Source organism: Uloborus diversus, unplaced genomic scaffold, assembly GCF_026930045.1.
Source record: "Uloborus diversus isolate 005 unplaced genomic scaffold, Udiv.v.3.1 scaffold_12, whole genome shotgun sequence".
NCBI classification, from domain to species: domain Eukaryota; kingdom Metazoa; phylum Arthropoda; class Arachnida; order Araneae; family Uloboridae; genus Uloborus; species Uloborus diversus.
The window spans coordinates 2,139,519-2,157,653 of record NW_026557876.1 but is presented as its reverse complement, the minus strand read 5'-3'; the positions used below and the strand labels follow the sequence as shown (position 1 = coordinate 2,157,653).

Genomic DNA, 18,135 nt, shown 5'->3' with positions numbered 1-18,135 from the left:
TACAGTAGTTTATGCATATGAAAGGTCTGCTTTGATCAAAAAAACCCTTCGGAAGGTATTTTTGATCAAAAAACCCTTCATGAGGGGGATTATATAATACTAGCTGCGTTGCCCGGCTTTGCCCGGTCTACCTTGATAAAAAACTATTGCGTCTTCTGAAGTATCTTCAGTAGTATAACCAGGATTAAATGAAGGAAAAGAAACCATCACGCAAAATTTTCTCGCCAAACAATGACGACAGATACTAATATACTTTTAAGAAATTAAAATAAAATGAGAAGATGGATTTAAAAGGCGTAACCATGGAAACACAAAATAAAATAAGTTTAGGAATTGAAAATGAGAAAGATGGAAATAGACAATGGATTCAAAAAGCGTTACCGTGGAAACGCAAAATAAAATGGTTAAAAACTTGAATAGAGAACAGATTTTTGAACTTCATTTAATTCGCTTGTAACATTTTTTCTAATGGAAATAGAGGGTTAAACTTCCGACTATAGGTCGAGTTAGATCTGGAGTAAAAAAAGTAGCTCTTTTGAATGCTGTCAAAAAGAAAACTTTGGGACAATTCCTTCGCTTTGTATTGATAGATTTAATGAAGAAAGTAGTGCTTAAATTTCGGCTAAGCCTAAACAAATTCGAGTTAAAAATGCAAATAACTCCCGCCGTAATAAAGTTAGAGCCTTGAAACAAATTGCGTAAAACGCGGGAAATTCTACTCTTTCCAACGATATGTAATGTTAATATATGTGCAAGTAATTTTTCACTCCCATAGTCGGGAATTTACGTGAAAGTTGGGCCTAAATTGGAATAAAAAAAGAACTATTCATCGAATTCTTTTCGAACTGGCCCGCAAACCTTCTCAGAGCTTAAAGGAACGAATTGTGAAAATTTCAGCAAAATCGGCCGGATAGTTCTCGAGTTTTGCGAGTTCAAACACACAGACGCTTTTTGGAGACTTCATTTTATACTATGTAGAGATTTAATAATCCTATACAGTTTTAGAAAGTTGCATTGAATATTGAAGAAAAAAAATATTTAGGATGTTCACCTTAAAGAGTACTATGTATAATGAACATTTAATGGGTTCTTGCGCTGCTGTGTTCAAGCAATGTCACTATCACACACTGAGAAAGAAGAAGTTAAAAATAAAAGTGGGAAAGGAACTAGACAGCTAGATCTTATTCTAGGATATTTTGTAAGCCTATAGAGGCAAACTGGTGACTGTAAATGAATACAGCGCAATAATCATGTTTTTAATTTTGCAATTACAGATTACATTTTGCTTGGTCTTCAGACTTGGTGTTTCTTATATTTGAATTTGCTTCGCTGTTTCCATTTTTGAATAATGAGAAAAGCGAATACATAAACTCTTTTGCTTTCTGCTAATTTAATTAAGTATCTGTTATTATTTTTTAAAAATTAGTGCTAATTATTTGTTTAATAATTTGTGGATCCTCTCCTTACAAAATTCCTGTGCGTGCCATTGACTTTTTAATTTTTTCAAATTGTTACATTTTTGGCAAAATTCAGGCGTGAAAAAGTAAGTTGTGGCCCTTGAACTCCTTTTGGTGGAAATTTAGCCCTATAAGCAACATCCTAATATCAACCGTAGGGTGGTTCAAAAAAAACTTTTTTTCAGCTAGAGTCCAAGACACAACCTAATTTTTTTAGACTAACTAATAGTGTTATGCTGTAAAAGTTTTAGCTTCTGACTCAAATTTTAAGATGGCGCTCAATGAGCCCTTCATTTAACATTTGCCGTAGCATAGGAAATGTCACACATTTTGTTGCGCGTCAAAGTAAGTTTCTAAATTTAAAAACTCTTACCATCTATTTAACTTCTTCAACGCTTCCAAAAGTCGCGGGGCAATGAAATTATTTGTACTGAAGTCTTCAGATATTCCTTCGTGTAGAAATTGTGACACAAACACTTGAACTTTTTAACTTAGAAAAATTTAATTACAGCACAATAAACTACAATGTTAGTTGCAAATAAAAACTTGTTAATTAATAAACACAACATAATGAAGATATCGGCAACGAACTCTCTCGAAAATAAAATCTCCAGAATTTTGAATATTACATACTGCTATAAGAACTGCTACGAGGTGCGCGAGACCGGCTAATTTATTTAAACTTAACTACTCAGTTCAGTTCAGTTCTTGGGCGTTTTCCACACATTTAGAAACATTTCATTTCCCCAGCTGTTTTTTTGTAAATAATTATTTTATTGCAATGTATATGCATAATACTCGTGTATATTATAATATGCATTGTTGTTTTTTCATTTCAATGTATTTTTTTACCCCCCCTCCCCATTGGTTTGAAGTTTGGGAGAGGGGGTTGAGTACCCTCTTTCGGTTGAAACAGGAAGCTAAAATTCTTCCAGTGTATTGCTATCCACAAGTCTAAAAATATTGAGGGGTGTCCTTGTATCTGGAAGAAACTTTTTTTTTGAGCAATCACGATTGCTTATTGTTCTCACTTGACTGTTTTTGGCGTGCTATGATTTTATTTTCCCGCCAGCACCCTCTGCCAGCACCACCGTCGACCGGCCTCACGATGCTGCTCCTCTGGCGAAAACAGTCTCCAGGTTGCGTCCATATCCTACACGCTTACATACACACACGCATGCCTGCACACACACACACATACACACAAACCCACACACTCATGCCTGACCACAGACACAAACGCACGCCTACACACACACACATACACACACGCCTGCACACAGACACAAACACACACCTACACACACACTTACACACATACCCACACACGCCTGCACGCAAACACAAACACCTACATACACACACACATACCCACACACACAGACACATGCCTGCACACACGCAAGAAAAAACACGTGATTGCGAAAAACATAACTTGAATTCAAGATGTCAAAATTCAAATTATTTTTGAGCTATCACGATTGCTTATTGTTCTCACTTGACTGTTTTGATGTCCTATCATTTTATTTTCCCACCGCCACCCTCTGCAGCATCACCGTCTTCCGGCTCCTCACGATGCTGCTCCTCTAGCGAAAGCCGTCTCCAGGTTGCATCCATGTCCTACACACACGCGCATACATACACAACTACACACACATGCATGCACGCACACACACACACACACACACATACACACAACTACCCACACATTCATGCCTGCACACAGACAAACACATAGGCCTACAAACACATACACCATACCCCCCCCACACACACACATTCATATACACAACTACCCACACACTTATGCCAGCACACAGACACAAACACACATGCCTACACACACATACACACATACCCCCCACACACAAACACATACGCCTACATACACACACTCGTGATTGCGAAAAACATAATTTAAATTCAAGATGTCAAAATTCAAATTAATTTTTTCTTTTTTCTTTTTTTTTTTTTTTTTTTTTTTTTTTACGTGTATTTTCAACCACCCTAATCAACCATTTCATCGACTACTACTTGACTTAGAAACAAATTTTTTTCTTCATCTGAATGATAAAAATTAATATCAAATAACATATTATCCCCTTCATGGGTTGCTGCCTCAAAAACGTTGGGAAATACTGAAGGCGAACATTTTTAAGTTGCACACATTTTTTCCAAGCTCTGTAAGGATGCTAAACTCGCGGCCGCTCACAGAGTGATCGGATCAAAACAACCACTCGCTCGCCGAAGGAAGAGGATATGCGTCATCCCGAGCTTCTATTTTTGTATCGTCTGGAGGCAGGATCTGTTGTTCCATTCTAACACTTTCACATCGTTTACGATGGACGAGAGTCTGGCGAAAAGAATGCTCGAACCGTATACCCAGGGTTCCGTAAACTGCGTTTTACGGAACCCTGGGTTCCGTGCCAAACCAGCATTTCGTGTGTCCCTCGAGTCAGAGTAAAAATAATTAAGCGAGCAACAGGGACCCTGGGATTAGGATCATATCAATTCAAAAGCTTAAAACTGATATTTTAGTTATAAATTTTAATCTTAAAAAATAATAATAATAATAATAATTTGAATTTTTGGCATCTTGAATTCAAATAATGTTTTTCACAATCACGAGCGTGTGTGTGTGTATGTATGCGCGTGTGTTTGTGTAGGCGCATGTGTGTGAGTGCGTGCGTGTGTGTGTGTGTATGTAAGCATGTGTGTGCATGTTGTGTACGCAGTGCTGTGTGTGTACAGGTGCGTGTGTTTAGGCGTTCGTATGTGTGTATGTATGCATGTATGTGCATGTTGTGTATGCAGTGCTGTGTGTGTAGGCGTTCGTGTGTGTATGTGTGTGTAGGTGTGTGAGTTTGTATGCGCGTGTGTGTAGGACATGGATGCAACCTGGAGACGGTTTTCGCTATAGGAGCAGCAGCGTGAGGAGCTGATCGACGGTGGTACTGGCAGAGGGTGCTGGGGGGGGGGGGAAATAAAATGATAACAATAAGCAATCGTGATACTAGACGCTAAATCCCGGTTATCACAAATTTGCCATTTCAACTGCGCTTGCGCGCGGACTTAGCTTTTTGGGCTTTCTGTTTTAAGATTTCGTGTTGCTTGTTTATATTTAGACTGAGCGAGAGTCACACCAAATTGATGAATGCGATTAGAATATTTTTACCGCGATTTCGTGATATATTATATGAAACTACGGATATGAATAAATGATAATCTTAAGAGAAAAATGACACTTCAATATTTATTAGTTAAGAAATATTTAACATAAATGTAAAACACGTTGTGTACTTCAAAAATGATTCGAATATTGGTACAAAAATCCGTCTTTTGCGGACGTAAACAACTTAGTATTATACATTTTTATTTAGGTTGAGGGTTCGGCATTGTATTAGAAGTGATGCTGCAATTCTAGTACGTTGTTCTGAGGTTAAAAATTTGTTCCTGAGAAAAGACAGACAAATCAAACACCGAATCCATTAATAATTACGTCGCAAAATTCAATCTTTACAGGGGCCTAAAAACTAAATCAGAGAAAACTTAGTGATTTCTAATTTTTATCTGTTGCTATCTCATATTTATTTCCAAATTTAAAATGTTTGTAATTAATTTTAGCAAGATTTTTGAAATCAGCTAAGTCCGCGCGCAAGCGCAGTTGAAATGGCAAATTTGTGATAACCGGGATTTAACGTCGAGTCAATCGTGATTGCTCAAAAAAAAAAAAAAAAAAAAAATCCAGAAAAGTTTTGTTGACATGGGATGCCTCCTTTTTTGGAATCCATAAAAAGATCATTAGAAAATAAGTGTTTACGTTTCATGCATCCAGTTCAAACAAATAATATTCTTTTTTTCGATTGCCAGCGATTAGGTATAGGAGCCTATTTGAGACATTTTCGACACGCCTAATCTCGTCGCCTTCAGTTAATTTAAAAGTGACCTTTAGGGTGGGGTGTTTGACGCCACTAGCGCAGCCAGAAATACCTTCTGGAGGGGCGGGGGGTCAAAAATACCTTCTGGAAGGCGTTTTTTGATCAGGAATATCTTCTGAAGGGGATTTTTTTGATGAAGAATATCTTCTGAGGGGGTTTTTTTGATCAAAAATACCTTCTGAAAGGGGTTGTTTGATCAAAAATACCTTCTGAAAGAGGTTTTTGATCAAAAATACCTTTTGAAGGGGTTTTTTGATCAGAAATACCTTCTGAAAGGGGTTGTCTGATCAAAAATACCTTCTGAAAGGGGTTGTTTGATCAAAAATACTTTCTGAAAGGGGTTTTTTGATCAAAAATACCTTCTGAAAGGGGTTGTTTGATCAAAACAGCCTTCTCATACGCTTAAACTACTGCATTAGAATTTGCATTTGTGTTAAAACCAATGCCACTGGGGGATGTTTTCAACCCCAAACCCCCCTCTCCTTCGCTGCCCCACTGGTTTCTCCTCATTGGTCTACATGCTCTTATTTGATTCACCATCACGGGGAAAAAGTGGATGCACATATTTTTAAAACATCGAAATTATGGAATCGTAACTTTACTTTCGACTCAAAGAATGCACACAATCGGCTTCAGGGAAGCGAAAGCTCCATGTGTAGCGAAAGTGAAACCTTGAAGACTATTTTCTGCTCAGACAGACGGCAGTGAGTCATGCCTCCCCGAAATAGGTCTCTTCTGCCACGCGCCCCCCCCCCCGCCCCCCTCGACACGTTCCTCAGAACGCCCCACTCGAAGGGGGAACCCGTTCTCTAAGAACCCTTCGTTTGACTCAAGGTAGCAGAGAGATAGAGACAGATAAAAAAGTGTTTCCTTGAAATGAATGTTTCTATCGATAGATATGTAGATTGATAAATATGTAGAAATAGAGATTGGTAGATAGTTGTATCGATAGATACAGAGATAGATTTACGTAGTTGGGGAACGTTGAGAGATAAGTGTAGAAAATGTTAACTTGAAATTAATATTTTTAACCATGTATATAGATAGATAAATGTGATGAAATAAACACAGACGCACATCAGTGGCGTACTTAGCATGGGTGCCCCCCGGGGGGGGGGGGGTAATTTGTGGTGGCAGCCTCCTCCCTCCGCTACAAATGCAAAAAAAAAAAAGTAATGATAATAAAATAAAAAACAAACAAAAAAAAATTATTTGAATTTCGACATCTTGAATTCAAATTATGTTTTTCGCAATCACGAGTGTGTGTTTGTGTGTGGGGGTATGTGTTTGTGTGTACGGGTTATGTGTATGTGTGTGTATGAATGTGTGTGTGTGTGGGGGGTATGTGTATGTATTTAGGCATATGTGTTTGTGTCTGTGTGCAGGCATGAATGTGTGGGTAGTTGTGTATGTGTGTGTATGTTTTTGTGTGTGTATGTGTGGGGGTCTGTATGTATGCGTGTGTGTATGTGTTTGTGTATGTGTGTGTAGGTGTATATGTGTATATGTGTGTTTGTGTGTGTGTGCGTGCGTGTGTGTGTAGTTGTGTGTGTATGCGCGTGTGTGTAGTACATGGATGCAACCTGTAGACGGCTTTCGCTAGAGGTGCAGCATCGTGGGGAGCCCGTCGACGGTGATGGTGCGGAGGGTGGCGGTGGGGAAAAATCAAAGGAACGCCAAAAACAGTCAAGTGAGAACAATAAGCAATCGTGATTGCTCAATAAGTAAAAAAATAAACAAAAGTAAAATATTAATAAATAAAAGGTTTTAATGTTCTACGCAAGCATGAAAACATGAAATTCATACAATTTTCAGAGCAACTACATTTGAGTACAACGAAATTTTTAGTCGGTTGACGTACAAAAGACAAATAAAAACTATGAACCGATATGTGAAAAATATAACTTTCCTTGGACGTATACACACTGTAAAAAAAAATCCGTCAAATTTACGGTTTTTTACCGGCAGCTGGGTTGGTTGTGCGAAACCGTAAAAGTTGCGGAGAATACCCGTCAACAAAACGGTCTTTTACCATACAAGGACAAATTTACGGTTTTAAACAGTTCATAGCTGAAGCGTAGAACGGGGAAAAACCGTTTTTTCAACGAAACGGGTTTAAACCGTCAAATCTACGGGAAAAACCAGTTGAAATTACGGGTATTTTTTACAGTGCATTGTAAAAACGATTCAGAATCGTTCCTGGAAAATAATCGGCAGCTGACGGGCCCAATTTCTGACAGTAATGTATCTTGCAAAAACCAGGAACGTTTTCTGCTTAATGTCAGTGGCATTTCTGAAATTAAACTCGAAACTTTCTGAAGAATTGGGAAAGCTCCCCTGTTAAGCTAGTCTCGTCTCGGGAACCTTCTAGAAAAACGAAGTAGGTTTACTGTAATTTGTTAGAACCTTTCTGTTTTACCAAGAAGGCTCCTAATGTATTCGAGCAACCACAGTCAGAGCAATGCGAGAATTGCAAGTAAGAACCAAGTACATCCCAGACTGCAGCTTTCCACTGACTTATTCGCTCTCTCTGGGAGCTTAGTCAATCTGGACGGACCGTAATCGATCTTAACTCGTTACACTTAATAAACACGCTTATTTAATTTTCAAGCTGGTAGCTAAAAATATTTTTCGCAACCGTGAGAAGTCTGCATTAGTGAAACTTGTAGCAATTCAGAAAACCTTTTTGCGAAGATACTTGATTTTACGGGGAAATAGGTGAAAACCTCTGAAATCCCGAAGCGTTCCATAGAAATAATCAGTATCGTTTCGGAATTTTTTTACAATGTATGAAATTATATAGGATTTAGTTTTTAATTGGATAATAAAAATTCCCGAATAACGTAATGTAATTAGCGTTTTAATTAATATCTCCGCTAATTAAAGTCGTACAATTACGAGATTGGTCCTATTGTTTTCTTTGGAAAATTTCGAATTGATCGGTATGTCATTCGACTTTCAACTCGCAGCGTTTCTCGAGAAGATCGGTCTTCAGATGGACAAACAGACAGACGGACGCGAACAGATTTTAATAGTATGGACTAGCTGCGTGCCCGGCGTTGCACGGGCTACTTAAATAATGAAAGAGATGTCCAATTGATGTTTTTGTATTACTCAGTTTCTAAAGCGCTAAGGAGTAAATAAATACGCTTAATGCAAGGTTTGCAAAACACCAGTAGAGCATATTTTTGGCAAAAACCTCTTTAACGTTAATCATATTTATCAATAATACAAGTTATGAGTATTTTCAATTAGCACAAAAGATGAAAATATATGCATTATCAACTATTATAATCTGTGCTCACGTTAAAATGAATTACATCTGATAAACTATATCTGAACTATTTATGTACAATTACAATCAGCTTTTTACATAGAATGACACATACTTTTTGGTTGATTACGTGAAACTAAAGCACCAAGACTAAATAACTACCAATAAGCATTAATTTAATACCAAGTCATCAGATTCCAATTTAGCTTTAGTTAAAATCCTTAAAAACAATATTTTTTGTTCAACTCTTTCACAAAGAAATCCAAACAATCTTAATTTAACATGTTCTTTTAACGTTACAAACTGTGTTTCAACAGGAAGGAAAAAGAGAGTTATTACAATTCGAAAACTCATCCATGTGACGGGAAAAAACCCAATAAAATAAACATAATTAGTCGCACATCCTAAGTGTACCAAAATATGAGGCCGGTGAATGATAAACTTACACTACAATCAATAAACATAGCTAAAGAAACAACTTTCATATGCTGAAAAGAGTTAAGAACGTTGAATGTAAAAAATAAAAAAAGACAGACGATAAAATAAAGGCTATGTCCGAATAGAGCAACCAATTTTAAACTAATTTAAGATGAAATTCTAGATGGAAACGTTGTTTTAAGATTTGGACAGCAGTCAAAAAAATCTCTTTTAAAGCAATTATTAGAATTTTACTTGCGCATCCATATGCAAAATGGCAACAGGAAAGAAATAAATAATTCCTGAATAAAGTTATGTTAATTAACGTTTTATTTAATATCTCCGCTAATGGAAGTCGCAGAATTACGAGATTGGTCCTATCGTTTTCTTTGGAAATTTTCGAATTAATCGCTATATCGTTTGACTCTCGATTCGCAGCGGTTCTCGAGAGGATCGATCTTCAGACAGACAGACGGAAGCGAACAGATTTTAATATTATAGTGTATAGTTTTTTATGGGGAAATGTCGGTAAAACACAAGTATCAACAAGCAGAGTACGTAGCATTTTTCAAAATCAAAGAATAAAAATTAATGACTAAGATATGAGTGCAAATATTTTTAGAAAAATACCACAATAAATTATTTGTTTTAGTAGCTTATGTGTTCTGCAGCATATTACGTAAAACACAGAAATCTCAGTTTTTGGTGTCAAAACAAATGTTTGAAATTTTTTATTGGTTATTTTAAGTTATGTATCGAAACAATATCACTTCTAGAACCTACAGGGTTTTTCCAGAACTGAAAAATCTGCATTTTTGAATTAGATATTCGAGGGACAAAATGCACCAGGCGGCCATCTTTGATCCGTCATTTTGGATAGAAGCTCACATGGCAACTTAGGGGACTTTTTCAGGATTCGTTCTACGCACGTTCAGGAAATTATCCTGAAAAACTCAGCTAATTATAAATTTGTGGTACATCGACAGTGTTTTCGGCCTAAATTTACTGGGCTGTAATGTTACAATACGCGCAAAATAATGATAATGATTTATTGGTTCGTTTTTGCTGTCTAAATTAATAATGCACAAAAGCTCGAAAATTTTTCTTCGAAATTATGAGAATTTAATGATGTGTCACTATTGATTATTTACGCCACCACGTGTCAGTTATGTATAAGCTAACTCGGTACTAGTGTTGTGTGGCAGGAAGTAGCATGGAGTTGTGTCACCTTCTTTGCCGGGGTGTCACAGCAAAGGGGGGTTATTGGGGAGAGGAGGGGGGGCAAAACACCTCTCTAAGCCATTGTTTTTAACATAAATGCAAATTCTAACACAGTAGTTTATGTATATGGAAGAGCTGTTTTGATTTTAAAAAAAAAAACCCTTCAGAAGGTTTTTTCATAAAAAATCGTTTTCAGAAGGTAATTTCATCACCCCCCCCCCCTCCTTCAGGAGGTATTTTTGATCAAAAACCTCCTCCAGACGATATTTTTGATTGCGCTATGCGGGGTGCAATTTGTGTCCACACTGTGCAGTGCATTCAAATTTCAATTATTTCTCACTGGCGCTTCGGTACTGGAATATTTACAAATCTAAAGAGGGAAGAGGGCTTCTTTCTTTCTTCCCCAACTTCCTCTGCAGGATCGGGTTCATAGGTGGCCCGTCCGTCGTGAGTTGCATTCGATCCGCATTCGAAATCGAACCACCTCAGTGGAATCGAATGTGTCAATCGTAGAGGCACGTCCCACTTGATAGATTCCTTCCGGACGGGCCGGCAATTAGAGTGTCCGCAGAACAAATGGCTCTATTATTTGAAGTGATGTCTCTGTCTTGCAGGGGGTGGCGAGGAATAGGTCCGAGCGGTTTAAAGACGTCTGCTTCCTGCGCTGCAAATCACATAATTGCAACCTTTGCGCCACAAACGTCTCGCATTTGTAAGTTGACCCGGGGATGTGCACGGAATCAATTTCTGGATATTCAACGGTTTCGACCCCCCTCCTTTAAGTCGCCTTCTGAGTTGCAAATACTTTAGACCAGAGGTTCCCCCTCAGAAGTTGGGGAGCACATGTCACCCTTCCCCCTTTTCTTCCTCGAAAAAACCCATCGTTATCGTTTATAAGCATTGGCCAGTGGCGCAGCGGGGGGTGGGGGGAACACCCCCCAGAGGCATTGGTTAACATAAATTCAAATTATAATATAATAGTTTATGCATATGAAAGGGCTGTTTTGACCAAAAAACCTCTTCAGAAGGTATTTTTGGACAAAAAACTCTCCAGAAGGTTTATTTGTTCATTTGATTAAATAAAACCCTCCAGAAGCCATTTCTGGCTGCGCCCTGTAAGCACTGCTGAATAAAAGTCGCCAGGCAATGCATGACGAATCTAAATTATGCACGTTTTTTTCGAATCACTCTTTAGCAAGTAAATAAATTAATTAAAAAAAAATAGTGGATCTTTTTTATTTTTCTCTCTTCAAAAATAAATAAATAAATAAATAAAATAAAATAAATAAATAGATAAATAAATAAATAAATAAATAAAAATAAAATAAAGAAAGAAAGAAAGAAAATAATAATAAAAAAAAAAAAAAACTTGACACGATTTGGATCTTGTTGTACTGAAGGGATATTAATGACTTAAAATACGAGAAAAAAAATATGGACAGTTCGGAAACTTATTATTCTATGTTTTGCCATTCCAACGGCTGCCAGAAGAGAACAGGTTATAATAGCAAGTCTTTGCATTTGTCACACACGATTCCCCAACCAACATCTCTTTCGCCACGAACCTGCTCCTGTATGCAACGCATGCAGTGTCAATCAGACAGTGTTGCATATCCTCTCCGATTGTCCAAATTTCAATCACGTTCGTTTCAAATTTTTCAATCAATTTCATCCGACTCTGAAGGAACTGCTAGGGGACACACCTCGTCCTAAATTGTGTTCCCCTTGCTTTAGGAGATTGGATTCTCTTTGATTTAGGGTTCAAAATTCTAGAAGTTTTATGTCCTTCTTTCCTTAAACAATTTCACTTTTTGAGCAATCACGATTGCTTATTGCTTTCATTTGACTGTTTTTGGCGTGCTATCATTTTATTTTCCCGCCGCCACCCTCCTCAGCATCACCGTCGACCGGCTCCTCACGATGCTGCTCCTATAGCGAAAGCCTTCTTCAGGTTGCATCCATGTCCTACACACACACCTACACACACACACACACGCGCACATACACCTACACACACACACACACACGCATACATACAGACACCAACACATACACACACACAAACACATACGCACACATACACAAACACATACACACACACAAACACATACGCACACATACACAAACACATACACACACAAACACACACACATGCATACATACAGACACCTACACATACACACACCACAACATATACACACATACACACAACTACCCACACATTCATGCCTGCACACAGACACAAACACATATGTCTACATACACATACCCCGCCCCCACGCACACACATTCATACACACAACTACCCACACACTTATGCCAGCAAACAGACACAAATACACATATCCCCTACACACAAACACACATCCCCCACACACAAACACACATCCCCCACACACAAACACACATCCCCCCACAGAAACACACAAGCCTACATACACACACTCGTGATTGCGAAAAACATAATTTGAATTCAAGGTGTCAAAATTCAAGTTAATTTTTTATTTCTGCATTTTTTTCATCTTCACAACAGTCGTTTGGCGCAGTTTGGCCTACCAAGGCTCTTGCGCTATGAAACATAAACAAACCAACAACCAGCCAACGGCCGCCTTCTGTTTGGTCGAGTTCAGTTGAAGTTTGAATGGCTTTAGGTTCGTCAGATTCAAGCGATCCCCTCTGAAGCAAGTGTCCAATAGGGTGGAGTGAAAATTGCCGATTTTTTTTTTTTTTTCAATTTTAAGTAGCTTGATCTGTCAGAATGTGCCATTTGGTCGCTAAAACAGAGTGAAATTTTCAAGAGTTTTGAAAAATATTTTGATTTTCCTTCGCTTCCTTTTATTTTGCAATCTAGCAAAATAGTCACTAATTAGTGACAATTCGTAAACATTGACTATATATCAGGCAAACTCCTTTTTTGGTTAAGCCGCCTTTGAACACAACAAAATATCCCAAATAAAGTACTAAATACAATAAAGTATCACAAATACTAAACACCATAAAAATATTTTAAAAAAAATGCTAAATACAATATAAATATCACAAATACTAAACACCATAAAAATATTTTAAAAAATGCTAAATACAATATAATATCACAAATATTTATAAAGTAGAATGCGAAAACTCATGTTTCGTCTGTTGTTGTTGTCGTGTCTATAATGACGTGCAGAGGGCGAAAGGTTTCGATTCCTCCAAAAGTCTTGATAAAAAGATCTGCTAATTGTGGAGACCGATGGCTGTGGAGGATTTCAATGGGTGGTGCTCCAAGTTGGGGGGAGGGAGCGAACATTGGCCTGACAATTAAAAACATGATCAGGGCTGAGTTGTAAATGGGGACAGGGCTTGCAGTGGGATATGATTTAAAGGGTGTCCCAAAATTAACGCAAAATTTGAATTTGCCACAATTTTTGCTGTAAATTGTTGGCAGCCACGGAAAATGAACAATTTGACAGCTGGGAGTTTAGGGTTAGTAAAAATGGAGTGTTATGCTATTATACAGCCAGCGAAACAATTCAACCACTGCATGAAGAATTTCCTATTCGTGTACTCTCTCGTTTGGGTGATACGAATTGTACCCTTGATCGTGTGATTTTACATCATTAGACTTCTCCCTATGGGGTTATTTGAAGTCAAACGTCTATGTCAGCAATCCCACAACCACCTGCGCATTACCTGCGATATCGAGCGCCAATAACAGTAAACTGCTTGACCCGCCCAAACTTTCATTATTTTTCAAATAATTGTTCGATAATGAAAACGCATTACAGAATCGAAAAGCTCCATTTGTAATAACCCTAGACCCTCAGCTGCCAAATTGTTCTTTTTTCAAGATTGCCTACAATTTATTGCAAAAATGGCGGCAAATTCAAATCTTGCGTTAATTTTGGGACACCCTTTATTATTAGTTGGTAATATCGTCATGTCCTTAAAATGTCCAGTGCGTAGCCTAGCTATTGTAGAAGAGAGGTTTCTTGTGCAGTGAAAGTCGGGGATTGTTGCCTTGCACGTTTCGTCTCAAACCAGGCATTAGCTCTCGCGAAGCGATGCGTGCGCGGACGAAGCCATCTCGTGCTTTCCGCCCACAAACTGCTTTTGCCGCCTCTATCACCAACTTTGCATTCACAACTTGTGTATGGTTTGGAATCACCTCCGTTGTGACAAGATAACCGAGCTCAGCGTCCGCCATGTCTTTGATTATGGGAGGTGATGAGATGTGGCCGTACATCCCAATCAAACCTGCCGAAATATTCGACAGCGTTGAAGCTTTTCGGTGAAACTTAAAAATCCGTATTGGTCCCCTGCAGGGACGATTTACACACTTGGGTTCCCCGGGGCACTGACGGATATGGTGCCCCCCCCCCCCCCCCAAAAAAAAATATGAAGGTAATTTTTGGATATTATTTTGATAGAAAGAAAACTCTAAAATAAATTCCTGATTTTCATGTAAGAAAATTTTTTACAGTCGCAGATGGAGAAACTATAATTATAATGTGCTTTCTGCGTTCCTTTGTTTTCTTGTAGTAAATTCATTTACAATGTCCTTATAACCAAGTTTTGCGGTCAAACTTCCTTCTATTGATAACAGATCTAATGCAGATAATTTACTATCAGAAATGAGAGTGCGCAAAGGACACTTAGTTCTCTTTAATAGCGAAAATGATCATTCTCCACTACAATTGGAGATTGGAAAAGTCAAAAACAATTTCAGGGCTGTATCTACATTGGCAAAAGTATCCATTTACCAAGTTTATGGATTTTTAAAAACTTTTCGGTGATTAAACTTTCTTTTTCGATGATTGAACTAATATGAATAAATTCATCGGGAAAAGATTCCTCCATATCACAGGAGTAAGATTTTTAAAGATCTTTTGCACTTTCTCGAATATTTTGCTTGTCGCATTCAAACAAGCAAGAAAATTTCTTTAATATGCCATCATAGGCTGACATCCTGAATTTTAGTTTTGTAATCAAATTGTCACAGATTACATAAAAACAGGAAACCTTGAAACTTTGCTTAGAGTCTAATGACTTCTTCACATTGTCCATCATAAATCGGTTCTGGAGTTTTTTTCTGTCTTTTTGCTCAAAAAAAAAAGACAAATTTGGTGCCCCCTTTCCTTTGTTGCCCCGGGGCCGGGCCCCGAATGCCCCGCCGTAAATCAGTCCCTGGCTCTAGTTGTTTATTTTTTACCGTAAAATTAAATTACCGAGAACAAATATTACCGTAAAAATCCTGTTAAATGGCACTTTACGGTAAAAAGGGCTGACAACTGGGATGCGACTTTTCGCTAAATTTCAGCACATTTTTATACAGCGCACCACAGGTTACGAACCATCGGTAACTGTGGTGCACGCAATCCAACCCTTTCCTGGGCGAGCACCCTCAGCAGCTATCGTTCGGCGTGCTTCTCTAATCCGATATTTCTCCCGCTCCCGTGCGTTCTAACCCTTCGTTCCCTCAGCTGAGCGTTATCGAGCGAGCGACGGAGAGGGGGGGGGGGGGAGCGCGGAGGAGTAAATATTTCGCGTTTTTTCATCGCCTCTCTCTCCTCTCCATTCAGCGGATTCTTTCTTTTTTTCTTCTTCTTCTTCGTTTCGTGTTTGCGCTGCCGCTTTGTTTTTTCGCACACCCCCGACTTTCTTTTTTTCCCTTCCCGGCGGCCAATTAAAAGCGCAGCTTAATGAGGGTGGTCGTTTGTTTCGCATTGATTCGTCGCGCATTAGCATAATTTTATTCCTCGCGCAGATAATGAAAGGGGGGTGATGAGATTCCCTCACTCAGCGTCTTGTTCTTCTCTTTCGCAGGTCGGGCCATGAAGGACTCGGACGCGGCGGAGGCTAGCGAGGGCGGCCGGACGTTCGAGTGTCCGGTCTGCGGCCGGACGTTCGGCTACAAGCACGTGCTCCAGAACCACGAGCGCACGCACACGGGCGAGAAGCCGTTCGAGTGCCCCGAGTGCCACAAGCGCTTCACGCGCGACCACCACCTGAAGACGCACCTGCGCCTGCACACGGGCGAGCGGCCCTACCGCTGCCCGCACTGCGAGCGCCACTTCGTGCAGGTGGCCAACCTACGCCGCCACCTCCGGGTGCACACGGGGGAGCGCCCCTACGCCTGCGGCGCCTGCGAGGCGCGCTTCTCGGACAGCAACCAGCTGCGCGCGCACACGCTCATCCACCGCGGCGAGAAGCCCTTCCAGTGCGCCCAGTGCCGCGGCCGCTTCCGGAGGCGACACCACCTGGCGCACCACAAGTGCCCCAAGGACGAGGCGAACGCGGGGCGGCCCCGGCGCGGACGCCGCCCCAGGGCCTACGAGCCCCGGGAGGGGGAGGAGGAGGAGGTCGCCGCCTCGGAGGACGTCGACTCGGACGCCGGACACAACCACGCCAGCGACGACAGCGGGGTGGCCGACACCCCCGCGAGGCACGAGCAGTCCAGCCCCGGCAGCAACCACTCCGCAGACGACGCCAGGGAGGTGCTGGTGGTCGCCACGGTCGCCAACCTCGAGGGCGTCATCCGACACGATCGACTGGTCGCCGCCAAGACTCCTGACGCCAACTTGGTGAACGGTCGACTGGTCGCCGGCAAGACTCTGGAGGCCACTGTGGTGAACGGGGGCAATCGATTGGTGGTCGCCGGCAAGACGCTGGAGGCCGGCGTGGTGAACGGGAACGGTCGACGGGTCGCCAGCCCGTCTCTGGAGGCCGCCGTGGTGAACGGAAGCGGTCGACTGGTGACGAACAAGACTCTGGAACCCACCGTGGTGAACGGGGGCAAGCGATTGGTCGCCGGCCAGTCTCTGGAGGCCACCGTGGTGAACGGAAGCAATCGACTGGTGACGAACAAGACTCTGGAGGCCACCGTGGTGAACGGAAACAATCGACTGGTTGCCAGCCAGTCCCTGGAGGCCAACGTGGTGAACGGAACCAATCCACTGGTGACGAACAAGACTCTGGAGGCCACCGTGGTGAACGGGAGCAATCGACTGGTGACGAACAAGACTCTGGATGCCGGCGTGGTGAACGGGAACAGCCACCTGGTGACGAACAAGATCGCGGAGAGCCACCCGCTCCGGATCCCGGAAGTGAGCAACGGCCACATCCACCACCGCCGCAAGCCCAGCCGGACGGTCCGGATCCTGACGCCGCAGCAGCGCGAGATGTTCCTGAGGGACAAGGTGAGTATGCAGACGCAGGCGATCGACATGAGCCTGGCCCCCTCTGCCCCAGTCACCGTGATAGTGCCCAACAGGTTCCTGGGGGCCGTGGAGGGGGTGCTCGACCTGTCCAGCTCCAGGAGCGACTCCGACATGGAGGACTGTCCCAGCCAGAGGATCGCCTCCAGGGAGAGGATCGCCTCCAAGATCCTCGAGCCCCTCAGATCCTTCGGCGGGGTGGAGTCCCCGTGGCGCCATCTGCCGGGCAGCGACGACTCGAACGGATCTCACGCGAACGCCATGAGCGAGGACGACATGCCCCTCAGTGTCATTCGACTGACCACTAAAAAGGTTCACGTGGCCACTGCGTGACCCCCGCGGTAGTTTTTTCGCGCCATTCCACTCTGACGGAAATTCGTTTGTTGTGCGCAAAACCCCCCATAAAGGCACCAAGTATGTGTTCCATCGAGTGACGAACATGGATATTCTATTTCTATGCAGTGCAAAAAATTTCAGAAAAATTTGCAAAACTGATAGTTAAGTATTTTTTTTTTTTTGTCTCATAACGGACTTATGTTATGAGATACGTCAGAAAAATGGTATTTTAACATTACTTCTGGAATGCTTCAAAGTTTAATTGCACTGTTAAGCAAAATTAACATATTTGGAGT

The 18,135-nt window shown here is 41.0% G+C and overlaps 1 protein-coding gene across 1 annotated transcript; it reads left to right on the top strand.

The window, feature by feature from the left end:
* Window positions 1–16,120: 16,120 nt before the first annotated feature.
* On the top strand, window positions 16,121–17,897 carry LOC129232419 (zinc finger protein 316-like). The gene is made up of 2 exons (XM_054866564.1): window positions 16,121–16,789; window positions 17,309–17,897. The coding sequence occupies exons 1-2, from the start codon at window positions 16,121–16,123 to the stop codon at window positions 17,834–17,836; spliced, it is 1,197 nt and encodes a 398-aa protein (XP_054722539.1). The 3' UTR covers window positions 17,837–17,897.
* Window positions 17,898–18,135: the final 238 nt, after the last annotated feature.